The 27779-nt window shown below is 42.1% G+C and overlaps 1 protein-coding gene across 2 annotated transcripts in view; it reads right to left on the bottom strand.

Moving 5' to 3' along the window:
• Positions 1-2808: 2808 nt before the first annotated feature.
• TINAG (tubulointerstitial nephritis antigen) overlaps positions 2809-27779 on the bottom strand; it is an 806666-nt gene continuing 781695 nt past the window's right edge. The window contains exon 11 of one of the 2 annotated variants that reach the window (XM_085610863.1): positions 2809-3259. In XM_085610863.1, the coding sequence (XP_085466989.1) occupies positions 3134-3259 (126 nt within the window). In that variant the 3' untranslated portion in view covers positions 2809-3133. The remainder of the gene's footprint in view (positions 3260-27779) is intronic. The other variant, XM_085610864.1, reaches the window with a different exon arrangement.

The following is a 27779-nucleotide window of genomic DNA, read 5'->3' as shown; positions in this document are numbered from 1 at the left end:
ATGGACTCTCTAGAAGAGTTTTAAGACAGGGAACAATCACATCAAGGGTTGTGTAAGCAGGAGATAAAACCAGGGGAAGAGCAGTCTGCAAAATGATTTAAGTCAAATCAGCCTACTAGAGAATGTGAGCTTATAGTGAAACAAAGACGTAAAATGAAAACACACAAGCAGGAAGTAGATAATAAATGGACTAACAAACTGAAGCTAAAGGATCAAGTCACATCAGTCATGTTAGGAATCGCGTGCTATTTATTTCTGAATTAAATCCATCCAGGTCAACACTTTGCATGTATGTCATAGAAATGCTTATCTGCTTATTTATAAATTATCTATAACTTTTCACACTTTGTGTATAGGTGCCTGGTGAAACTCCAGAGTCCATGGGGCAACATTCCAACATTAAAGAGCATATTCATTAAACACTTTGAAACACTGACTCTTACATCCACTGGCATGCCAAATGTACACTAAACCATATCAGTTTAATAAAATGCCTCTTCTTTCTACTATAGTATAGCTATAAAGGGGTCTTGAGAGAGAAGAGCAACATGTCAAAGAAAAAAATAGACTCTATAAAAAGGAGCAAGTCAAAAGAAGGTAAAGGCAAAAAGAAGAGACAGCCAGGATGGGTATGTAAGGATGCCACAAAAAAATGGTGAATACATATATGATCTAGTCTGAAATAGACCAAGTCAAATATAATTCAATAGAATATGACTAATATAATTACATCAGAAGTAGAGTAAGCCGGACGAGGTGGAGTAATGGTGACCCAGTCACCTCCTAGAAAGATCAAACAAGTGAGCAAGAAGAAAATAATCTCAGATGAGGGCCAACTCAGAAGAGACATAACTTTGTAGGACATGCTGCCAGAAGTAGTCAGCCTGTGATGGAATCAGTCCAACGGTGAATAATTCCATGCCATGGAAGATCTAGACAAAAGAGTAAAACTGGAGTAGGAATGCATCCTATGTGAGATAAAATCTAGAGAAAGCTTAACGTAGAGGAAAATGAAACCACAGCACATACAAAAAACATGTGCGCATTCAAGAGCAGACAAAAGAGGAACTAGGAATGGACAGGAGAAGAGTGGCAGTTGGTGGACATGTATAATAAGACAGCGCCTGAATGAACTTGCAACTGGAACTAGAAGAAGAGCTTGTAGCCAGTCGACAAATATACAAACTCCAAAAATCTTACTTAAAAATTGCCCCACACAATATTTTACGTCAGCTTTATTGCATGTCTTAGGAAGAAGATGAAGCAACGTTTGCTATAAACATTGTTTTTCCGCCATATCTTAGAAGAATGGATTTTCGGACATTATTGTCCTAGCAGGAGTCTCCCTGAACACTTAACAAAAGAGTTTGTCTTTTGACCTTTGTATAAACCTCTTTCTCTTGATGATACCCTTTGTAAGCCACAAAGAGAGTTAGAGGGACTGCAACTCCTTTGAACTTTAGTGATGGAAACAAAATTGGCATATCTTGCACATCAAAGGCCAGTATTGAATTTACTTTCATTTCGATTGAAATTCTACTTTCATCCATGGTACAATGATGTCAGTGTAAAGGGATTACAATGATTACAAGTGCTGCATGGCTTGGCAGTTCGGGCTGAACTGTTCCCATGAGGCACAGGGTTTGACTGATTTGCATATGGCCATGTCTGAACTGGGGTGGCAGAGTGGGCTAAAGAATGGTGATGGATCAAACCCAGATCTGTTGACTGGGTGTGAGTGTTTGATTGGTTCTGATGCTCCGTCCATCACCACCCCCTTTTGTACCGCTTTGTTCGCCATAAGTTGGCAGGTTATGCTCAGACGTGAGTCCCTTGCTCACTTTGCCACTGGACTCAAGCAAGCCTGGCTGAAGACGGCTGAAATGCCAGAAACCGGTCCTAGGAAGCTTGTTTCCGGTCCAGGGAAGGCATGCTGGACTGTTCCCATGAGGCACAGGGTCAGACTGATTTGCATATGGCCATGTCTGAACTGGGGTGGCAGAGTGGGCTAAAGAACGGTGATGGATCAAACCCAGATCTGTTGACTGGGTGTGAGTGTTTGATTGGTTCTGATGCTCCGTCCATCACCACCCCCTTTTGTACCGCAATTGTAAACAGGCATTCAGGTAGCAAACGGTCAATAATTTGCAGCTGATGACAATGTAAGTAAAGGGGGAAGGAAAAAACATGACTCAGGCTTCTTGTTTGAACGTTTTCAAAGGATAATGAAGAGAGACATAGAGTCAAGATGCGTTTCTGCAAGATTTGAATAAACTTCATGAAACACTGCCATGTTGTAGGGGGAAGTGCTGTGGAAAACATTACATGGAGCTCCATCCCAGAGCAATTGTTTGCCAGTCCCAAAAGAGCACACACTACCACTACAGCTCTTCTGGGTTTTTAATGAGTGCTATCAGTCAGAAAGCATGCTTTAGGCTATGACTTAAATTAGTGCCTCACACTCTCCCTTTATGTGGTCGATATCTCTAACTTTATAGTTTATCATTGTTTTATGAATACCCTAAAATTCAAAATGAGATACAACCATAAATCTATTCTGAACATGTTTCAAATTCATTTCTCAAAAGTATAAACACTTTTCAGAGATGTCTGTTGGCTCTAGAGAGAGCTGGCAGCTCCCGGATATAGGTTTTCAATGTCTAATTATTGTCAAATATTGATGCACAGTCATCAAACGACCTGAGCTGACCAAATAGATTTATAAAAAATGTACCTATAACTTGAATATTTCTATAAATGCATCAATTGAGTGGCTATTTAAGGGTCTCAAACACGTACATTAACATATGTATTCAGAAATTTTTATTTTAATGAGAAAGGGCACACAAATGATGAATTGAAACTTAGTTTGAGAAACGTTTTTTACATAAAGTTGACTTAAGTTTATTTTGCCATACAACAGTGTTATAATTTAACCCGTATTTCATTACTAAAAGAAGTCTGGTATGACATTTCGACAACTTGTATCAATTATTATAACACTATCATTGACAACACAGAACCAAAACATTTTGCTCAAACATCAAGTAAAAGAGATGAACAGATTGGTTGGTAATAGTTTCCGGTGTTTTGAAACAAGGGCACATTTTTCAAAACGTATTTCTCGTTCATTTCAAGCCCAAGAGAGATGACACCAGGCTCCAATGATCATTGTTTCAATTCCACACTCATTTTCTCCACGTATAATTCTGAAATGGCCATTTTCACCCCAAGACTTTCCCCACGAATTGGCGACAATCTACGGGAAAGAAAGGACACTAAATATCATGTCAATCAGACAAAGTACTGTTTTGCACCAAATTAAAGGATACCGTGTAAGCAAAGATTCAATATATTTTTTTACGGATGAATGATATAAAGTTATGGAGAAACGTACAACAATGATTAGGGCAATTGGAAAAAGTGCCCACATACACCTGCCACAAAAGCAGCCTAGTAAACATAACGTTTGCCAACTGTGATACTCACTGTTTATTGGTAACTTGCACCATACAGGGTTTTCATCAACGGCTAAGTGTAGGGTTGGCTGGAATAGTGTGCCTGAGTATTTTAACACAGTAGGTATAATGTATGGGCGTGAGAATGAGGAACAATGTAAAAGTAAATTGTTTGATATTTCATTGAATGGTTATTACTAAATGCGGATTCGGCATTTCCCCCATTCAACTCTGATCAGAAAGAAACAAACACTCCAGCCAAGAATAATAGCCATGAGATGGACTGGAACCACATTAGCCTAAGACCACCAAACAGCATTCATTGTCCTATATCTAGTGTAGAACATGGCATTCCCATTTAATGAATAGGAGAAGGCACTAAAATAACACGACCAACTTTTCGTTGGTCTTTTATGATCATTTTATGGTAATCGGGTCCAACTAATCAGAAAAGAGTCAATTGTGTCCATCTGTAGGGAGAATACAGATTTCTCCTTATCATCACCATTTTCAAAGGATACATGTATCTGCAAGCAAAACAAACAAACAAGCTGACCTACAATTTCAAAATACATTCAGTAACTGCTCTGTATCCACACACTCAGTGAGAGGAAACTTTCTATGACTCAATCAAATGAAAACCCACATTATATAAATGGGTGTTGTGTGATCGCATTCATATGACCTCCAAGCTTGATGTACAGCACCTAAACAAGGGGTGGTAAACTCTGGTTATGGAGGGCCAGAACAATGCCAGGAATTCAGGATAGGCACAAACTTTTTTTAATGATTATTGTGAGAAAATGCACCTTTTTGCATGCTCGCTCCCACTTGTTTTATAAATTGTGTTACTGCTTTTTAGACTATGTACACTGGGGCATCGTTGTCCAGTGCCCAGTATATTTGCTCTGATCCTTAAAACATGTAACAATTGGCTAATCTCTGTGTAGTTTATTTAACTCTCCTTCAAGGCCACAGTACATGGTGCACAAACTGCTCCTATAGCATTGAAAGGTTAATGTAACTTATGGGCTGCAGCCCTTATTGTGCGATCCACCAGTGAACAAAGAAAAGCAAGGCTTCAGGCCTACCATTGTAGTCTAACAGCTGTAGTTCAAACATGTAGTACAACTTGTTAAAATTACCCTTTTTGATAGGTAGAGAAGCTCCCTCCTAAATATTAGTTAGTCACCCCTATGTAGGCCTTGTAGCCTATAAGATAGACTACTATACCTATATTTTTATTTTTAATAGCTTTTAAAATTCCAATTCAATTAAGTAGTCTGATCTTTAAAAACTATTAAGGGAATGTAACTTTTTAAAAGTTGCCCTTTATTTGTCTGAGCTTTCAGGGGGTTAATTTGCATTTGGTCTTCAGCTACTCTTAGCCAGTGTTCAGCCTTGAATAAAATGGGAATGGGGTGTATGATTACTCCCAGGAGAATACAGTAGGCTGATCTGAATAAGAAGAGATGGTTCATCAGAGCTCAAAAGAATATGCAGGATAGGAGTGGTGCCTCACCTGTTTATACTCCTTGTAAAATCCTTCATGGCAGATCTGTCTGAAGCACATCTAAAGGTTTTGCAAGAACAGACAGGGTGTTAGGACAATTCTTGTGTATGACCTCTTTAGTTGCTGTAGGGTCCTACTTTTGCTCTACCATACTTTTGTTTCTTGTGGATATAGTTCCTGCTTCAAACTGGAATCCAGAGTTAGATACAAGAGGACTCTAGGATTACCGTAGTTCACTCCCCAAACACACCCTCAGCCTTCAGAGCCCATATTTAGTGCAGCCAAAGACTTTCAACACCTTAAAATGTCCTGATACACAATAGTTTGGATCTGTTTGCAATGTAACAAACAATGAACTACTGCAAAAATAGTTCATTAGGTTCATCGAATTAGGGCCTGGTAAACTGGTGTATTTGTTGGAGAGGAACTAATAGTGTCAGCATGGGCCCATGCCCACAGATACAAACACACAGACCAGCAGACGTTCATCTCCGCATCTCTAGATTTGACTTGTACGCATCACAGGGAAAGTATCTGATTAAATACCTTAACCTTGATACTAGCCATATAACACCCCGAGGAAGCCCCAGGCCGGATGGCCAGTGTAAGGGGGCGAAACACGTGTTGGCTGTGAAATGTCCTTCTCTGGTCTTCAAGCACTATGAAATAAACTGGAATCTGTTCCAGAGAACAAGTGATTTGTCTTACTCGTTCTGGCACATCTACATGTTCTGTTCCAGTAATGGGGAAAGGGTCTACAATTGTCAAGAATGAGTAAACCATGCCATATAAGCTCTATTATTACAGTACTTCTAAGGCTCTGGACCCATTAGCCCCCACTTCCAAAACCATGCAGAAATGACTGGACAAGATGGAAGGTAGTCTGAAACAAGTTGCTATTCAGAACAAGGACCTTGAAGCCTCATCGCATAGGATTAACATTTGCAATTCTGGTACAGTGGAAACTGCCAACATGGCCCGGCTGGACGCATTCATGGAGCAGCTCTTTATCAAACTTTTTGACCATTCCTTTCTCCTCCACCTTTGCTGTGTAGCCTGCTCACCACTGCCTGGGGCCGCAGCTGTTTGAGGGTGCACCCCCTTGTTATGTCATAGCACGTCTCCTCAGCTACAGGGATGTGGACGGTGCCCTGCATCTGGCACGGGAGAGGAGTGCACTTCATAATCAGGGTGCCAACATTTCACTATATCCGGACTTTACACCCTCAGTACAGGAGGGTCGCTGCAAATTTAGTGATGTCAAAAACACTCACTGTGAATTAGACCTCCGGTATGTAATGCTCTATCCGGCCCACCAGCATGTGGAGCATAATGGGGAGACCCGTGTCTTTGAAACACCAGCGGATATATCTGCCTTCCATAAAAAACCTATCCTCTAAGACTCACTCCACCCGGTGGACTACGCCTGAGCATATTGTATTGGATGCTTCTCAGCGTTCATCCTCCCCCGTCACTCTGACCAGACATGACTGTTAGAGTCCAGTCTGTGAACTACATATATATGATAAACCTACCAAGTTCTTTGTTATTTGGCACTACCAACTATTCCATTATATTTCTGTATATGTTGCTATGTTATATCTGCGGTTGATTCTTACCAATGTTGCATGGGTCTTTTCATAACTGGACCGGTTGTTAGCTGAGTTGTTGTTACATCCCCATGGTAAACACCAACTTTTATCTAGTGGGATTTTTTTTTCTTATTTTCTTTTTTTGCAATTCATTAGATGTCTTGTTATCTGGTGTGTGTGGGGAGTGAGGGTATTAATCTTTTGTTTTTGTTAATGTTATACTGTCAATCATTCTTTGCTTGCTGTGTAACATGCCACAATTCAGATATCATCACATGCTCCATGCCCATTCTAAACACATTTTACTTTCTCAATCACTATTTTCCAACATGAATAAGGTACTTGATCTATCTTTCATCTCGCTGGTAAAAGTGTTTTATTGCTTAACATTTATGTCCTGAATTTAGATGACCCTGATTTCATTTAAGATCTCTTCGCCCACTTGGATCAGCTGGATGTTGACCTTATAATACTTGGTGGTGATCTCAATATTCTGCAATGTTTATACACTGACGCTACCAGTTTACAACCCAGTGACAAACCCCATGTCCTGGACTTATTCCGACCGATCATTGACATATATCAGCTGCGAGACGCCTGGCACACCTGTTATCTGTCCTCCACACTTTTCACGTTTTACTCTTCCCTGCATTCTGTTTGAATGAGACTGGACTACTGGTTCCTCTCAGCTGATGCCTATCTGTGGGTCTATGATGTTGGGTGTTCTCCTGTGAACACTGTCTGACAACAGCCCTATCCTTCTTCAGCTGCAGATCCCATATGGATATGGCCCGGAACGAACTTGGAGGTTCCATGGTGCAGCTCTCCAAGACCCGGTATTCCGCAGCGAAATTCGCGATTCTGGTATTGAATATACAGCATTTAACATGGGAACGGTCTTGATGCAGGAAACCCTTTGGGAGGCATGCAAAGCTTATATTTGCAGAGTATGTATCTCCAAACACACAGGTATTCCTTGTGATATTCTTATTCAATTAAAACATCTTGAGACTGCTCTGCGGGATATAGATTGTGCTGCCTTTGCTGGTGGAGATCCTTGATTACACCAGCGATCCATCCTGTGGGCAGTGTTCTGTGATCTTGCTGATAGGGAAGTTGAATATTTGAGAAAACACGCCAGGACCCGCCGTTATGGAGGAACACCTGCCCAACTATTGAGCCCAATTCAGCTACATAAATATGTGACTGAGCTACGAACTCTGGAGCGCGTGTTGCGGGCAGAGAGGGAGAATTGGATGAGTTGCAACATTAGTATCAGTGTCTCTATACATCTCATATATCAAACATCCCATCTGAGATTTCCACATATCTTGATTAAGTCACAATGGTGTGGCTTACAGATTGCCAACAGCAATTGCTTAGTGCACCACTGACTGTAGAGGAGGTATTACAGGCTATTAACACCCTTGATGGTTCAAAGGCACCGGACTGGGTGGGTTAACTGGGGCCTTCTATAAGGTTTTTAAGCAGCAACTGGCTTCCAATCTCCTATCTCTGCATAACAAATCTTTAGCCATTGGTACATTACCCCCTACACTTCGCAAGGCTGTTCTTACACTATTGTTATAACCTGGCATAGATCCCTGCCATTGCGCTTCCACCCACCCCTTTTCCTTTTAAATCTGGACAGTAAAATTGTGGCTCAGGTCTTCGCCATCAGATTGTTTCTCTTGATGTAGCAGATCATCTCTCCTTTTCAATCTGGTTTTGTCCCTCATCATTTAACCTCTCTCAATTTATGTACCCTTTGTGTGATACGCAATAAGATATCTTCATCTACACCTGAAGTTGCTGCCTGGTTGGATACCAAAAAAGCATTTAATTCCCTTGAGCTGCCCTTTTTGAGAGCTGGTCTTGAAAAGCTCGGTATTCAGTTTCCTTCATTTTTTATATATCGGATTATGCTTTTATATTCTAACCCTGTGGCCAAGATTCAGGTCAATGGCTCTTTTACTGTAGCATTCCCTATTATGCGAGGAACTCACCATGGTTTTCCCCTGGCCCCCTCCTTTTTATTAGTGTAATGGACCCTGTAGTCTGTTCTGTAAAAGATCACCATGCACATCGGGGACTGCAGCTCAATCATGGCGCCCTTTTGCTCACTTATATGCAGATGATATTCTGTTGTTCATTCCATACCCACAAGTCAATCTCCCCCCTCTGATGCAGGATATTGTTCAGTATGGTAACCTTTCCGGACTCCGAATTAACTGGGCTAAATAAGAAATCTTCCCTTTGACGGATTCTGCTCAACCAGCACCTGTAGACTATCCTCTTAGGTGGGCTGCAGACAGTACCACGTACCTCGGCAAACAACTCCATTGATACAAGGACTAAATTATACAGCCTATTTATGGTCCTGCAATGGAGGATCTTGCTACTCAAGTGAACTGTTGGGTTAAATTGCCCCTCACAATGGCCGGGCGTGTGGCTATTATTTTAAATGGTCATACTTCCCTGCTTTCTATACCTTTTCAAAATATTCCGATCCTCGTCACAGACCTTCTTCCATTCATTGCGCAGTTTCCTTTTGCACCTGATCTGGGCTGGAAGTCGTCCTCTTGTCCTCTGGGATACTCTCACTCTCCCTTAGGACCACAAAGGATTTAGGGGTTCCGGATCTTTATCTATATTATCTCTCTACTTAGTGCCAATACACCCATTAATGGTGATGTTCCATATCTTAGACCGGAGCGGGAACAGTTGGATGGACTTTTTCATTCACTGATATTGCCAAAGGGCATCCCATTGGACACCAGCAATGTCCAGACCGTGTCCATGACTTGTTGGGCATGGTGTAGAATGCAACGCGTCCGGGCCAGTGGTCTCCCTCTCCATGATAATCCATGGCTCCCACTCACACTGACAAAATTAATGTAACACACACTCTGCCGACATAATTTATCCACCATGGGGAGTATTTTTCCTGAGGGTCATCTCTTCATCTTCCGGAGACGCTATAATAATTTACGACCACTTCTTTCCTTTTACCCATTGCCTCCTGAGGATTTTCCACCAATGACACTCGGGAACATGGCAAGGATGGTGAACATCTGACTCCTAGATTATACCATTTGTGCATTACTATGAAACCTGACACTACCATACGGGTGCAAGCAGTCTGAACAACAGAACTGGGGATCTACCTCACAGATAAGATCTGGGCATATTTTTGTTTGCAGACTCAATGTATTTTGATTAACAATAGTCACAGACTGTTACATTTTAAAATCCTCCACCACAGCTATCTCTCTCCCCCATGGACATGATTAAAATTCAACCCTGCTAGATCTGATCATTGTACTAAGTGTAATACCCTTGGGGCAGATTTTGCACACTTAACTTGGACATGCCCAGTGATTTCTGTATTAGAGGTTTCTGTCTTCTCACAAATTTTCGCCATGACGGGCATAGAACATCTCGCCCTCCTAAGATACACCAACGAAATACTGGACCCCATGCGTCTACTCACCTCCATGACCCTTTTAATTTAATTGGCAAACGAGAGATCGCACTCCCATGGGGCAACAACAAACCACCCACTTCCTTGGAGTGGCTCAAAAGCATGACCTACTGTGATAGTGTTAGTGAAGATTATGCCTCTTCTCAGCCTCACACGTGTTGTGATATTTGTCTGCATTTTCATGAATAGCTCTGTAGCCTTGAACAGGATTCTACTTATTAGCTTACATTTCCATTCTTCATTCCTATTGATTTTCTGCTGGCCATATTCCATTTCTTTACAATGTATAATTCTGCAGTATGTTGCCACTTCAGCTTCATGTGATCATATTTCAAAACTGTTAATGTAAACTCATGATTTGCCTTGGTGATGTGATTCTTGACAGCCTGCTACTGTTCTTTGTTTGCTATAATAAAAAAAATAATAAAGACAATAAAAAAAAAAGAAAACAATGGAGAAGCCTGGAGCTCCAACATTCCAATGTTGTCATTCACAGCTGTTGCTGTGAACAAAGGCCTCACAGAGTCTCAGGCTCTATGACAGCTTTATTTTATTTATTAAAACATTCTGCCCTCTAGTGACGAAATGTTCTAATAGCCTTATAGCCCTCTGTAGCTGGGCTATATCAGCATTGAAGTCCCGCTCCCTTCAGCTCAGATCTTTAACGCTTGAGCGGTCCTTTAATGGCCAGTATAGCCCACTAGGGTGAGCTATAAGGCTATAACAGGGAGGAATCACATCAGGCATTAATATGTAAATTGGCAATAAGTAAGAGTCATTAACATGTATAAGTTTGTTTATTGGAATTGAGGTATACACTGACCATCTGTGTACTTCAAATGACGTCACATTGTGTATATATATTAGTGCCTTAACCTCCCTTGGAGTCCATGGATGGACATTATATACTCAAAACGTTCAGTCCATAGTCTATGTATATAAAAATCAAAAGTATATTAATTTCGACAAGCTAATATATCGTGTACTTTATGAGACAAAATGAAACTGGGATAAAAATCAATGCATTTTACTGTTCAGTACATTAGGAATTAAAAGGGAATGGCATTTGTAATGTAATATTTATGGAAATGTAAAAGAAAAATTGCACTTTATTTAATGTATTATACCTTTGTGTCAAAAGCTCAAACATTTTCTCCACACGAAAATGAAATGGTAAGTTTGTTTATGAGAAATTTGTGATGTACTTCAAAGTAGCTTTCAAATGACAGAATGTCAATGCATTCATTATAAGAAGAGATACTCCAGATAAGCCCTTTGTGCACAGGATGTAACAAAGGAGCAGTGACACATGTATGATGTTTCCATTAGGTGCTGAAATCTCAAGGTCACACTTGCTTTTCTAAAGAGAGACACAGAAACATCTTTAAAAAGGGCCCGATGAACATTTAGAAAATTGTTTATCTATAAACTACGTGCAGAGTTGAAGTGCATTTTTACCACCTATCAGTTACCGAGCTTTCTGAGGAAATGAGGAAAAGCTTACTTGACAATTGATCAGAATTATGTACTACATGACAAAGGCATGCATATTCTTAAAAATGGCACACTTTGGCGTTCTATTTTAATGGATTACTTTAGGTAGGGCATGTTAGGCTTTTATGTGTCTGGGTCAGATGCATTAGTAGTGCTACCAGTGTAAGTAGATGATGTCATCCTGTTATCATACCAAAGAACTACTTTCTTACATGGGGCATAGCAGATGACTACTGCCTAACATGTAACCATGAACTGACCAATCGGTCATATATATGTGGGTAACATCAAGGCCTTTGCTGCACAATAATTTTCACACTCTTTGTGTCATTGAAAAATGTATAAATTTCCAGGAACACGGAGGTATTATTCATGCAAAAATTATATTTAATGTACCTCAAGTCAGATAACTTAAAATTTTGTGGACCGTCCTGACAAAGAACTTCCTGTAACAAAGAGTATCTCCCTGTGGTCCATTACGGAAATAGAAAAAAAGGTTTATGCTTTTCATAAAAAAGTTTTATGCAGTATATAGTTTCTATAGCGCTAGAATACCCGTAGGCGTCTTGGCACTGACTTTAAGATTGCTGGTGTAGCATAAGGACATAGAGAAAAAAAGAAACTACAGAGATGTATATAGCCAGGTCTTTAACAACTTTCTATAGAACAGTACATTTGAGGCTTCCTTGATATCTTGATATGTAGCGTGTGCATTCCAAACGTTTGTGGCTCCCAATACAATGCTCTTTCCTCTCCAGGTCAGTGGCGTAGCAAGGTCAGGTGGTACCCCGTGCAGAAAATATCTTGTCACCCCCGACTTGACAAAATGGCAAAAATTTGTGTTCAAAACACATATTTTTGCCATTTTGTCACCCCTCTCAGTGAGGACACCCGGGGCAGCCCGCACCCACCGCCTCCCCTTCCTACACCACTGCCCCATGTTGCTCTTTTGAACCTGGAAGGCACACAAATTTGGCTTAGTTTGGGGGTACGGTCCTACCTGGGGTATACCATATAAAAGTCTGTTGAAAAAAGGGTAGGCCATGCAGCGCTTTATAGGCGATGCAGAGTACTTTGAAAGTTATTCTATGTCCAATGGGGAGCCAGTACAATTGTCTTATTGCATTAGAGGTCAAGTGATGTTTAGGGATCTTGTAAAAAGCTTATCAGCTGCGCTCTGTAGAGGTTGCAATCTCATTATTATTAATTGGTTGGCAGAGAAAAGTAGTCAGTTGCAGCAATCTAATTTATTCATGATCAAAAATGTGACAGGGGTTTTTTGGAGATGGCATAGAATGAAATTTATTATATTTTTAATGGTCATCAAGGTAAAAAAGATAGAAGAGGTCAGTGAATTAATGTGATCTGAGAAAGAAAATCTATCATCCATCATGACCCCCAGATTATGAACTTTCTTTACAAGGGACAGTAAAGAGCCCAGACCTTGTGGCAAGTGGGAGGGGGTCCAGAAGAAGGTGCAAGCACCAAACAGTAATACTTCCGTCTTTGCCAAGTTGAGATTTAAACAGTTCGTATCCACCCATATTTTAATTGCCTGCATAATGCTGTTAAACCTGGAGCCAGTATAGTTGTCATATTTAGCCACGAGAGACGACAATCTAAGTGTCATCTGCTTTTGACGTAAGGGAGAATCCAAATATTTTTATGAGGTCAGCTAGTGGGAAGGCATATACATTAAAAAGGGTTGGGCTGTGCGTGGAACCCTGTAGGACCACTCATGGAAGCAAAAAGGTGTGGGAGAAGAAAGGGTTCATACTAATCAATTGCTCACGGTCCTGGAGAAATGATTTCAGTAGTGTCCGGGCCGTGCCCGAGCTTCCTAAATTTGAGAAGCAGTCCAACTGGAATAAGTAATTAACAGTAATGAAGGCTGCTGAAAAATCAAGCAGAACCAGTGCTGCTCCTTTTCCCTGGTCAGCTGCCATTCTAATCTCTTCAGTAACCTTGAGTAGGGCTGACTCGGTGCTGTGACCAGCGGGAAACCCAAATTGAGTGGAATCAAGAAGGTTATTACGTTTGATGTACTCCATAAGCTGAGAATTAATTATTTTTAAATTATTTTGGCTGGGAGGAGAAGGCGTGAAATCAGGGCCATTGGTATTATGATCTTTGGGATCTAATGAGGCTTTTTTCAAGTGTGGAAATATCAATGCTTTTTCCATGAAGTAGGAAATATGCCCGAGCTAAACATAAGTTGAAAGATGAGAGTAAGTACTGATTACTGAATAAAGTATATTTCATGACATACAAATATGCTTTGAAGTTGAATGGGTTTGAAGCTGTGATTAGCTAACCATGCTCCAGCTTGAGTTTAATGAATATCAAAAAAAAAATTTAATATTCAGGATGTCAATGTCAATATGAATAACAATACATTCATATATAAAAAAGAGGTTGCATCTTTATTGGCAAATTCGCCCGTTATGAACTCTACATCAGCCCCGACTCAGAAATATGTAGTCAGGCAGGACCAAGGTCACTGATAGACAGGTCACAGGTGGGGTGGCATGCAGCTGACAGACAAATGCGCAAACAGGAAACCCCAGATCAATCCCACAGATAGGTACAGCAACACTACAATGGTCCAGGGAGATTGACCCCTATAAAGCACGAATGGCTTAAGGAGTTCTTGCGTTCCCAAAACACAATAAAGGCAGATGCCAAATGAAGTTAGAAACACAAAGCCAATTAGGACACAACACACACAGTACATTCAGTGATCACGTGCTCCAAATGCCGGACATCTGGACACATTACCCATTGACCTCATCGTGTCCACGCAAGGTTGAGGCTCATCTGGATTCCTCATCAAATACATTAATTTAAGGCTCTAAAGGCAGTGGTTTACATTCCTTACCAAAAAATGATCGCATGAACTATTTTATTGCATTCAATGAATTGTAAAAAAACCTATATCAGATCGATTGTAAGTTGAGAAAGTCCACAGCCCCAGTGGATGGAACTGTTCTCCCTGCCGCACTGTTTAATCAAACAAACTGTTCCTGTTTTGCCAAACCCTTCTTGTCTCTTGTTTTTTCAAGGTATTTCATGTTCAAGCACCTAGTTAATTGTATGTTAAAGAAAAAAATCTATGACAAAATAAATCTTCTAGAATGATAGAGAAAAGAAGTGGAATGTTAGAACAATGTGGAGGATAGCTTAATACAGTTCATTCAAAAAGTCTTTATTTATGATTATTCATCTTAAAAGACATACTATACAAGTCAATTTAAAAGCAGCAATCAAGTTAATACATCATAATTAAAATGTGATGACACAATTCATAAAATGTAAAATGGTCATAAAATCAGCTTTATAAGTAAAATGGAGGGAGCAAGTTGGGCTACGAACCTCCGCTCCTTTCCCTGATTGCCCAAGACCAACTAAGAAATTTGGCTACACCAACAATAATTAAGTCTTTGTCACCAATTTTTAACAGCCTTTTAGCAGACAGGGCAGAGGCTGTGCCCAGTGAGCGACACAGGGGTTTGAGCCATGTGTTCCTAGGTAATTGGTAAGCTGGGCAGACATAGAGGAGATGGCTTATGTTTTCAGAATGCTCAGGGCAGAACGGACACCTGTCTCCCAGGCCTATTTTCCATTTTCTGGTAAAGTCCCTTAAAGGGAGCGTTTCCACCCTGAACTGATGAAACAGCCTACGATCTCTGGGCTTTGTGATCAGGTCCCAATAAGCTTCAAGAGAGGGTTCGTCTTTAAAATCCAAAAAGGCTCTGGTCAAAGGAGAGTCCAATAGTATGTTGATCCTTCTTGATTTGACCAAACTCCAGAAAGCCACTCTTAAGTCCGATTTTGATGGGATAGCAGTAGATGACGGGGAAAACCAGAGGTCTCTCATGCCCATATCTATAAGGAGGTTTTTGATGGTTTTTAGCCATGAAATCTTATTGTAATGGTCCAACCCCCTAACTTCGAGTAGGGCCTTAGAGAATTGGATTAATTCCTGATTCGACCACAACCTTCTCCAGAAATATAACATTTTTAACTTGACGACTTCCTCAATTGGGTTGCAACCAAGATCAAACAAAAGAGGAATTCGTGGGGTCGATTGTGGGAGTCCTACTAGCGATCTAAAGAATTTGTTCTGGGCCAGTATTAGGTCTGACAAGTTGCAATTCCCCCAGATTTCTGCACCGTATAAAACGGCTGGGGCTATTTTCGTTGAGTACAACTTGATTACTGGGGCTATAGGTTTGCTGATGGATAGCCTGTGTTCTCTTAATAAAGCTCCCGCCAACTGAGAATGTTTTAAAGCCAGAAGCTTCATCTGGGGGGCCCAGCTCATTTTCTCGCCAATGGTTATGCCCAGATAGGTGAAGACCTTGGCCTGTTCTAATGGCTTCCCCCCCATGGACACTTTTGCTGTAACATCACCTGCCCCATGAAGGACCATGAATTTAGTTTTGTCCACATTAATCTCTAACTCATGTTCGCTGCAAAACGCCTCAAAGCGATGTAACGCCCGTTGTAGACCCTGACGGGTTTTAGATAATATCAGGGTGTCATCAGCGAACATGAGTAGAGGGACCCTTTGTCCATCTAATTTGGGTGCGTCAGTGGGATGGTCCTCAAAATAATGTACTACACCGTTAATAAATAATGAAAACAGTGTGGGTGCCAGGACGCACCCCTGCCGTACTCCCTTCTCAACCTTGAATCTATTAGTGACTTCGCCAGGGTTCCCCCACCGGACCTGGGCATAGTTAGAGCTGTGGAGCTTGACCACGAAGTCAACTAACTCCCTGGGCATCCCTAACCTAAGTAGGACGTCCCAAAGTTTGAATCTTGGGACGAGGTCAAATGCGGATTTTAGGTCCACAAAAGCTGCAAAGATAAGACCCTTGCCCAACAAAACCTCCTTCCAGTAAATTAAAACAAATTTAAAAACCTGATCCAGTGTCCCCATGCGTGCACGAAACCCTACTTGGAGGATAGATAAAATCTTATTATCGTCAATCCAGCTGTGTATTCTGCCTAAAATGACACGAGCGATAATTTTTTGCAGTGCATCAATGAGGCTTATTGGCCTGTAATTCCCTGGGGCTGCACGATCTCCTTTTTTATAGATCGGTATTATTTCTGCGCCCGACCATGATTCGGGGAAAGAAGTTCCCCCGGCCAGGGAATTCATTAAGTTAGTGATGTAGGGGACCCAAAGATCTTTATCCTGTCTGAACAGGTCTGCAGGAATGCAGTCAGGACCAGGGGCCTTGCCGCTAGGTATATTTTTTAAAACCGCTTCAATCTCCTTTGTGCTAAATCTTAATGGAGCCTCTATTTTGGTTTGTAAAATTGCGGGACAAGGAGTTCGAACTGGGCCCTGTTGGTATTGTGCCTTGAAGTGGGCAACCCAACTATCAGGTTCCACATTGTTGTTTGGGGCTTGAGGCCTTCGTCCATCTCCCCGCCTTATTAGGTCCCAAAAATGGGACATATTCCTGCCTTTACAGGCTTCCAGCAGGTCCTTCCAACGTCCCTCATCCCACTCTTTTTTTGCATGTTTTATGGTGGATTTGTAATTGATCCATGCCTGCTTAATCAAATCGTAGGACCTAGATTTAATAGCAGACAAGAGGGCTTTGTGGGTGGACCTACAGTGAGCGTTATACCATGTAATGGGCTCATGTTTCTTTTTACTCCCCATGGGTTTTATGTTAATGAAATATGGCTTAAGGCTATTTATGAGGTCCGAGTGGATTTTTGGTAGTTTATCATTAAGGGACTCTTGTGTGTTGCAGGTGTTTATTTCGCCCAATGCACTTGATATCAGGGCCCTTATACCTAGCACCTTGGTCTCGTCCAGTGCCACCTTGTCCCATTTAACTCGTCTAAAGTCGTTGCCAATTATTATTGGGGCACCACTTTTTATCGGATTACCACTGGTCTGTTGTGCAAATCCCTGAATATCCACTGTCAAATCAGTGGATTGTGATCACTTTCTGGCCTAGTTTGTATAACCATGTCAGACACGATATACCAGATTTCCAGGTTGACTAGAATGTAGTCGATTCTGCTTTTCGTTCGACCGTTGTTAAAGGTCGGTGCACCCTGGGCATCAGATTTTGTTCTTCCATTCACTGCCCTAAGACCCCTTTCCAGACACATCCCTTTGAGCTGGAGCGCAGCCTCGGTCCATTTATTTATTGGTTTGGAGGTTAGCAAGGGGATGCCCCAAAGGGCATCTTCCTCCTCACTCAACTTACCATCATCGCCATCCAGGGGTTCAAAACATGTATTAAAATCCCCCAGGATGATCAGGTTGTTTTTAATGGAACCTTCCGTTAAAAGGGATTCCAATACTGTAATGGTCTGGGAGCTCTTTCCGCCCGCTTGTTCCCTGGCATAAACATTGACTAGGGATAGTACTGGCCCATTCTGGAATTTTAATTTAATAGCCAGGATGTCCGGGTTATCTATTGGAATTACTTCAATAGAGACCCCAGGAATTTGTCTAACCCAAATCGTCAAGCCCCCTACCGGTCTTCCCCTAGGTCCCTTTCTCGCGGGTCTTGAAAAATTCAAGTATCCGACGTTGTGTATATTCTCTACAGCCCATGTTTCCTGAAAGGCCCATATATCCACATCATTAACTAGGGTTGCCCAATCATCTATGTCGACCTTAGATTCCAGGCCGGCGATGTTCCAAGAGGCAATGGCCATGGAATCGTTTGTTGCTGGGTTGGTCAAGTTCCCTGCATCATGTAAATGCACAACAGGGAGTCTATCGGGGCTTGATTGTATTATATGAAATGCCCTAGATTGGGCAACGGGCTTTGGCTGTGGAGGTTGGTTGCTTATCGGGGCCTCTGGGGTAGTGATGATTGCACCTTCCCTGTATGCTCTTAGGCCCCCTGTTCTTTGTCAATCTATGTCTCCAAGAGAAGACAATGCTTCAAAGCGATTTTTAGATACAAATCGTTGCTCGGGGCCTGATATAGCTTTCCCAAGGAGGTCATTTATTTGGTGTCTTACAGTGTCCTGTTTATAAAAATACCCCAATGGCAATACCTGGATTGATGACCAATCGCATGATGGGTGTCCAGTGGATTCAAGGATATCATAAACCAAATCCGGTGACCTAAAGCTTAGAACCACACAGTCCCCAGCAAAAGATTTTTCAGAGTGACCTACCCAATCTATCCTTCTAACCATTTTAAAGTCCCTATGCAGTCTATTGCCTAAGTTTGTCATTTTGTTTAAATGATGCAGGGCTTTGTTCTTGAGGGACGACAAATGCTCTTGTGTATTATGTGGTAATACGGGCACGTTTGCCAAGATAATAGTGTAAGGGGTTGCTTGGGGTGGCAGATGAAGAGAGGGGCACCTGGGATAATCGCCTGTCTTATTGTTGGTAGCCTGACCACGAGTCTTCACAAGGGTCGAGGTTCCGTTGTTCGTTGGAACTACCATGGTGGGTATAGGTGGCTGTGGATTTGCCCTGACTACCCCCTCTTGTGCACCCACATACCCCATTCGGTCTTGGGAAGGATTGCCCCTAGTTTGGTTGTCTTGATTTACCTTGGCAGATAACGTGGATAGAGGCGCCTCTGCTGCTGCCTCTGTACGAGATTGAAGCGAAGCCGCTGCCGCTGTGCAAGCGCAGGCCTCCTCTATTTTATTTAACCTTAGGATTACCATATCAAGGCGTTTGCATATTGGCTCAAGAATGGAGGCTAGCTTTCCTTCTAGAAGCGAGATAAGATCCCTCGATGATAGTAAGGGGTTTACCGCTACGGGGTCGCTAGCTATGACTTCGTTGAGGGAAGTATTTGGGTCGCCTAAGGCAGGAGTGTTGGCTGGGTCGTTATTAACGGATGTGGCAGAGGCTTTTGATTTGGATCTAGTGATTTTGGGTGTATGGCAGCCCTTCTTAGCCTTTGTGTGTTGGTCCTTAGCAATTTTCCCTGCAACTTTCGTTCCCTTAGTCTTCGCCCTTACAGATCTGCTCTGGTTGCTCTGAGTGGTAGGAGCGGGGGGAGATACAGGAACAGTTAGAGCATCACTATTAGCTGTGGTCAGGGACTGGTCAAGGGAGTCGTTTGAATGCCTTAACGGGCTGGGAGCATAAAGTGGGGTGTTAGAAGTGAGCCCCCCACCCAATAACCTAGGATCCAGTGATAATCTTCTCTCAGTGGCCTCGATTTCGTGTATCAACACTGATTCTGCACGTACTAGGAAAGCATCTAGAGTACCTACTACCTTGTCTCCAGCTTTCCATTTCGGCATGTTAGCGTTAGTGGAATTGTTGGCTAGAGGCTCAGCACGACTCAATAACGTACCCCCGAGGTGCCAGGCCAATATATACGGCAGGGCTAACAGAGAATAACGGGGGATGGCCCAGCCCCCGTCGGCCCCGGACGGCCACAGACGGCCCGCCCTCTGCCCGGGCTCAGCCCGGCGACGCCCGCGCGCGTCCCGCGACGCGGAGGGAGCCTTGCTCTAAGTAGCGCCTCCGTGCGCGATGTCCGGCGGATGTGGGCGTGGCTGGGAGGGATGCTGGGTCCTGTAGTTGTCTCCCTACTCCCAACTGCGGCCTCGAGTGTTAGAAGGAGGCGGCGGGAATGCTGGCGTCCAGGAGAGTATGCGGGCTGCTCACATGAGCCCAGGTAGGAGCTGCGCTGTCTTCCGTTTGGTAGATTTGCTCCGGAATGACCCCCAATAATACAGTTACTATCATTCACTTGTACCCAATAAGTCTCAAGTAAGTTTAAAAAATAGTGGCAAAGATTACCGGAAAATGATGAAACTTTTTTGTTAAGAAACAATAATCATAGAATACTTACACTGCACTTATTTCCCAAAATACACATGGACTGAGATTAACCACCTGAAAGACCAGTACTCTTTCCGCACAGTAGTGTGGGGTGTAAATGTACTTCTGATATAGGTACTCCCAATGTAGTAGCCACATTGTAATGACTCCTGATGCACTTACCTATGACGCAATGACAGATAACCATCTAAACTCCCCTATCTAATAACCATCCAAAACATACTTTTTAAAGTAGGAGTCATTAGCTTCTTGGAATAGTCAATGGGCCTGTAAGTCATACAAAGAGTATCGGTAGGCCCAAAGTCCCTAGTTTTATCTAAGTTGGAGAACAGGGCCCACAGACATCAAAAGAATGATGATCTCATCCCACATTCAAGGAAAGAAAATTGTATTGGAACTGTGAACAGGGAGAGGTTCTTTGTCAAATCTTGCAGACACAATGAATGACACCCTTGTCAATAAAAAAAACAGATAAGTGACAGAGAGCTAGCCAAGAAAAAAAGCAGGAGTTACAAGAGAAAAACAGTGATCTGTACAATGGAAAATGGCTTTACTGTAGCTGACACACAAAAGCTTAGGGTCTTTAAAAGGGACACACAAATCATCATCGCTTTCTCCCTCAGACCCTTCTCCAAAACCCTTAGGAGGAGAGGAATAAAAAGGAATGTACAGGGAAAACCCAGAGGCCAAGGAAAGGAAAGCTCATTATACTCAAGAGTCTGGGAAACACTAATCTGGGCACAACTGGGGAAGGAAAGCAAAAAGATCCAGACAGGGGAGGTGAATCTAGGCTATCAGCTCAAGAACACCAAGGTGGAGAGAGTGTTGGTGATTACAAGTGGAAATAAAACATGCTGACTTGGACCATCCAAGAGTTATTTTCTGTTCCAGGTGATGTATTCCTCTTATGGAAAACAGATATTCCAGCCCGCTTGGTCATTCACAAAAGTCTCTATTCACTAGGTTGTCCCTGCCGACCAGATCAATCTTCCACCATGCTCTCCAAACTCTAGCGAGATGAGTACTGACCCACAAAGAGCTTGAGATGATAGCAAGCCCTGATGACAGCAGCCATTGTAGATTCCATGAAGCCATAAGCAACTCTTGGCAGAGGAAGTTTAGATAGACAATTACCAGCAACACTTTCATGGTCTCTCAGATAGAAGCCATTCTCTCTTCTGGTAGGAAGGCAGTTCCCAGTGAAAAGTTGTTGATAAGCACGGATGAGGTGAGATTTCTCTACACGCAGAGTAAAGTCTCCTTTCAACCTGTTGCAGAGCCTCTTGGTTTCTGACCTCATCATATAAAAAAAAACTGTAAACACCTGAATCCCCTCCAGCTGAATAGAAGCCACCAAAAGGTAAAACAGCTTAGTAAAGACACAAGTTGCTGCTGACAGGACAAAACTGACCCATTCAACTGATAGTGGCAGGAATTTGCAACAATTCCCAGGAAGCACTGAGTGGAAAGGTAGACTGCTGCATGATCATTTAAAAAAAAAAATTCCTGATGAACTGAAAAAACTCCTATTGAAAAAGCATTGAGTAAACACCTACACCCTAACAATTCTGGTGCACTGGTTTGCTGGAGGCTCCGGCCAGGATTGACGTGGTTCCTTGTAGTCAGATCTGGTGGTATGTCTGTAGCCTAGGAATGGATTTCAGTCACATGGAAGTGACGTTCAAGAAAGGTTTCTCAAAACTCAAGAAGCTGTCCCTATGGAAGAGTGTAGAACTTTTAGAGGACTTGGGAAAATGCCGATCTTACAATATTGAACTACTTTGTTTTTGTTCCCGACTGGAGATGATATAGCAAATGCATTGGGACAGTATTTGCAGTGGCTGTTGGTGGTACAGAGAATTGTCTACAACTAAAATACACCCATTCAGCCATGGGCCAAGGCACAAAAAGAACATTTGAACTCAGGACCCCTAGAGAGGTCACTGAGAAAGGAAAGACATGTAATTGGCAGGAACAAACAAAAGGGCTAAAGGATATTCTTTTCTTCACCTGTTTTCTGAATGATTAAGAAGATTCAGGCACACTCACGCTTGAATCCTTAATGAGCCTGTAGTTTACAAGTGCTAACATCTATCCACCTTCCACATTTTCATCCAAATTTCCAAACACCTGGCAAAGCAGCAAAGATTTTGCCAGAGGACCAATAAATGTAAAGCCTAGCAATTGTCAGGAATATTGCCAGTAGTTCTATTCATTCAATGGCAGCAATACCCAGATGCAGACATGTGAAGAAGAACTTGAAACCTTCACTTGTATCTGAGCAGCATAAATAGCCTAGTTTCCAGACCTAAAGGAGAAATTGGTACATTCAAAAGAGCATTTCAACAGCTCTTGCACATTCTTTTATCTAGTCCAGCAATGCAGCTTTCTCATGAGCCAAGAGGAAAAAAGATGCCATACTGGAAAGTATATAGTTGACCATGGCACCCTGTCGCAATTGATACTCAAACACTGGCAACTCTTCAGGCAAGACCTAGAAGTATGTGCCAAAACTCTTCCTCATATTAAAATAAAAGTTTCCTGCTGAAAAAGAAAACTAAGAGGAATCTGTATACATACTCACCTCATGGTAACACCTGGCAAGCTAAGGGGAAACACCCAAGGCGAATTTGATCATGGTGGGCTTAGTGAACTGGGGCATGGCTTCTTAAATGCCATGGAGTAAAGACACGCACAAGCCACACCTAGTTTTATACTTTTGAGCGGTAACTCCGGGTCATCATTGGCAGCCACAGTCTCAGATAGAGCATTTCCTTTAGGTTTGTGCCTACCAACTTCTCTTATTTGTATTTGCATTGCTCTTTCCCGCTACAGTTTGTTCTCAGCTATTCTGACCCGCTCTCTTTATTTTTTCATATCTAGTTGCCTGGGTAGCTTCTTAGGTGCACTACATAATTATTTGCTTCTTTTCCTCACTGTGCTTTATTTTATACTTGCCTCATTCTCCTCCAGGATAAAAGTTGATTCCTGATCTTTCTTGAGTTTGTTATTGAGTTTAACATAGAATAGGCAGAAGAGGTATCCAATGAATGAATTACTGAGAAACGTCCGCTTTGCAATAAGGATCTTTCAATGATACACTCAATGTGTAGTCATCTTTTTCTAAAACAATGCTGTCTATTCTGTTACAAAATTTAACTATGAAACTCTTGAGCTTGCAAAGCTGGAGCAAACTGCAACCAAACAAATGTTTCTCTATCCCTAAACCATCCCTCTGAGTTCTGTGGTTACAATGTGTCTTCTAGTGTTGACTCAGAGTTTAACAGAATGGAGCTTTGGCTTTGATTCAATTAGCTTTTCAGCAAGATTTTTGACATACAGGAAATAGATGGGGGGATCCACTCTGGCCCATCTTTCACCTCATTGATCAAGATACCCTGAATTACACTGAGCAAGATGCCCTGTAATCCACTCTGGTCCACATCCTTTCACTCACTGATCAAGGTACCCTGAATTACACGGAGCAGGATGCCCTAGAAAAGAAGGGAATCAAGTGCAGGAGTATTGACTTTTTTTGTAAATCTTATTCCAGCACCCAGAAGCCCAGCATGCACCACACATCCACCAGGGCCGCCATTAGCTGCATCTCCTTTACAAATGTATGATTTTGCAGGAGATCATGATTGTTATCAGGGTTTCCTTACATTATCTAGCACTTGGAGGAGGAGAACCAGGGGCACAATCTCAGCCACAGGAGCCACCTCTAGAAGGTAGAGGATTTGATCATTTTCATCCATCCATGCCACCCACATGTTATTCTGTAGAAAGGATGTGTGCGTGCAGCCTGGTAACCAGACAGGGTAGTCTCATCAGACTCCACCATGTAGCACCAGGCAACATTTTGCAAGTCTAATCCCAAAGTCAACAATTCCACTCAGTTAGAGCCCGGAGCAGCCAAATGTGGAAAGAACCTGCCAGAGCATTGACAACAGAAATACCTGCAACATCCCTCTTATGAATAATATGAGTGGGGTGACCTCAGCCCTATGCAGCACCAAAACTCTTCAGTCTAGGCACTTGAGGTGCAGTGAACATTTGCATATGCATAAAAAGTTGCAAAATTGAAATAAATGACAACCTTTACCTTATTACGACGAGTCACTCTAACTGAAAACAGGAGTAAACATGAGGGACTGTATTAAGGGGCATAGCCATAATGTAAAAATTAATTAAAGGCCTAACAATGATGCAGAAAATGCAAACCATCCTTAATGCAAGTTACACTATATAAGGTTATCTATCTCTGAGTGAAGGCTCACTTTAATTATGTAATGAATGTGATGAAAGTGATGAAGTAAACATGAGTGGTAATGTGCCAGTATGTAAATTTGAAACATTTGAGTGTCCATTTACAATATCTGAGGAACAAATACAAAGGTCCGGATTGACAAAGCCCCTACGTTGCCCATGCATCATGGAAGACGATGCAGGCAACGCAAGGGCTTAATTGAGATTAACCAAGCCAAGCAAAACCAGCTTGCGTGACTCTGCAAGGCTTAATAAACCCAGAGTGATGCAAGGCAAATTTAAATCACTACCATGCGTTACTCTGTGTTGTGAAGGCATTACGTGGATGGAGTGTGGGCATTCCTACAAATCCACCCATGGTTTCTGGTACAATCCCAGATTTTCTAAGGTCAGTAAGCCTAGTATTGTGTCAAAATGATGCATCTTCCCAACAGAGGCATACCAAAGTAAAATATCTTTAATTCTCCTTGTTATTTCCTCTTTTGATGTTTTTGTGCAGTAAGGTGTTCCATTCCTGCACAAACACAATCCTGCCAGTAACACAGGCACCCTTGCACATAGTGCAAGGGTGCCTGAATTGGTGTTAGGCAGCACTCAGTGCACCAGCACATTGAGAGAGCAGAGTTGCTTTGCTCTGTGGCGTTGCGTGACAATTTGATGAATCTGCTCTCAGTGCTCCGGCTCAGGGAGAATGCATGAATGTATAATATCTCAGTAGATACAGTGCATTCCTGCTCCCTCCTTTTCAGGCAGCACAGTGCAGCAAATTGTCTTGCTGCATTGTGTTGTGTGACAGTTTGATAAATTTGCCCCAAACCATTTATATATTTGCATGAATGACATTCTAAAGTGATACAATATTGTCATATCTTGATGACTGAAGCATATACAATTGATTTCATGGTATTGCTGCATTCAGGAAGAGTGTATTGATATTAATACTAATACTAACATTTAACATACATCAAATTGAGTAGATTTCAGTCCGAATCCTTATGTGTTGCTAAAAACTAGGGGTAAATTTCCCATTCTTTTACACAATGCAACACAGCAAGACAATTTGATGAGCTGTGTTGTGTAAAAGGGAGAGGGCAGCAATGCTCCATATTTCCAAAGATATGGAGCATTTTATGCAAGAAGGGACACATTTATTCATGAAAGCAGTCCTTAGAGGCATGTTCCTCTTTCTATAAATGCCTCATAATGCCTAATGTTACACCTCTGTGTTGGGTAGTGCCGGAAATGGCCCTTTCTGCATGGTCACCCCAAAACCTTTGCCTTCCTCCTCTCCTTTTTGCTGAATTCTTTTTCTTTTTTTGCTTTAGACATCTGGGCAATTTACAACTGGTAATCAGTGCTAAAGTCAATGTGCTCTCTAAAACATGGTTTGTTTGGATAATCCAAATTGGCATATTTTATTTACTTATAAATGCATAGTAAAGTGCACTACAAGTCTCAGGCCACCTATTGCAGAGCCTGTGAGTGCAGTTTTAAACTGCCATGTTGACATGGCATGTTAAATCCTCTTGCCAGATCCGAAGTCCCCTTTTTATTACACATAGGTCACCATAAGGTAGGCCCTAGGTTGCCCATAGGGCAGGGTGCTGTGGAATTGAAAGGTAGCACAAGTACTTGTAAGTTTTACATGTCATGGTAGTGAAAAACTCCTAAATTCGTTTTCAGTACTGTGAGGCCTACCGCTCAGATGGGTTAACACTGGGGATTCCTTGTTACATGTAATAAGCTTCAATTCTAAATTGGAAGGAGGTAGAGCTGTCATGTTTAGTATCACTATAATTCTAATGATAAATCCTCTTTAATGGTAAAGACGAATTTATCATTACAATTTTACAAATGCCACTTTTAGAAAGATACAACACTAAAGGGGCCTAACTACTGATTCGTGGTACTGTTATTTAATTTAAACAGACACACAAAAAGACAAACCAATGCCTGAATCCAATTGGATCTGGTTATTTATTTAACCTTTTCTTTTTTTCATATCAAGACTGTTTTTAAATAACTTTATGAACGTCTGGATATTAAGGATCATTTTTTAAACATGACGCTGGCATCTGGAGTGGAAAGAAGGTTCTTGGCAAGGAAAGACGCCTTGAGAAAATGAAGAAAGAAGTGCACCGGATGGTTGAGTCCTTCCAGAAACCTTGAGAATAGCGGTGTGAGTAGAGAGTGGAAACTTTAAAATTTGCAACCATGGGAATGTCCCTCGCTGGCTGTATAAATTTGGTGCCTTCGCCTGGTGAAAATGTCTACGTCCGGACTTTTTGGGAGCTTGGATTCTTCCAGCAGGACAAGGCTGCAAGCTGTAGGGGAACAGGGTTCCATGATGCTGAATACGCTCTCTGTGATGTTCAAATGAAACAGTTTTGCTCTTGTGAAAAAGCTCAGAGTGGGGGCAACCTGAATATTTGACCACGGTGCAACGCACCATCTTCGATTGACGATGTTTTTAATAAAAATGTTTATTAAGTGCTAGGATGTTGAGAATGTTAAGAGGAGTACACGACAAAGGGTTCCAAGGCCTCAGGACAGCATGAAGCGGTCAATACTCACTCCAGCAAAAGCCACAAACAGGGTACAGGGTATGTTCAGTTAGAACTGGTCAGCTTGATTCTTCAAGAACAGGGCTTCTAGCTGTGTGTTGTGTCCCTGTAGTTTAACAGAAGGTCATTAAACTGACCCAGTCCTCTTCTGTCTTCCACAGGTCAAATAGTGTTCTGAAGAGGGAAGCCAGGGGTGTTACATTAAGGCCAGGCACCAGCCTTTGGATGTGGGTGACTCCTAGACCCTCCCTACCCAAAGAGAAAATGTTCCAAGGGGTAGCCCTACCCACCTTTGCATCACTTTCTGTGTGTTCTACTTAAAAACTCCCACAGTGTCCCTCCTTACCTATATCCAAAATGGCTGAACCTTTCTTCCCTTGTGCAGAGGTCCTGTGTCCATCCTAGAGGTGTGGCCAAGGAAATGCGACCCTCTCCTATTGTCACTTCAAATCAGTTCTAGAGGTAGATCCTCTCCTACTAGAATTGGTGCCTGGCTTACTAGGTGGACTAAAGAGTGTCCCACCCAAGTGCCTGCTAACACTTGCCTATGACAGTGTAAGCCTCTTTGAAGTTAGTCTCCTGGGCACAGCGCA

This window comes from Triturus cristatus, chromosome 6 (genome assembly GCF_964204655.1).
Source record: "Triturus cristatus chromosome 6, aTriCri1.1, whole genome shotgun sequence".
NCBI classification, from domain to species: Eukaryota; Metazoa; Chordata; class Amphibia; order Caudata; family Salamandridae; genus Triturus; species Triturus cristatus.
The sequence above is the reverse complement of the archived record's forward strand: the minus strand, read 5'-3'. Positions and strand labels throughout refer to the sequence as shown.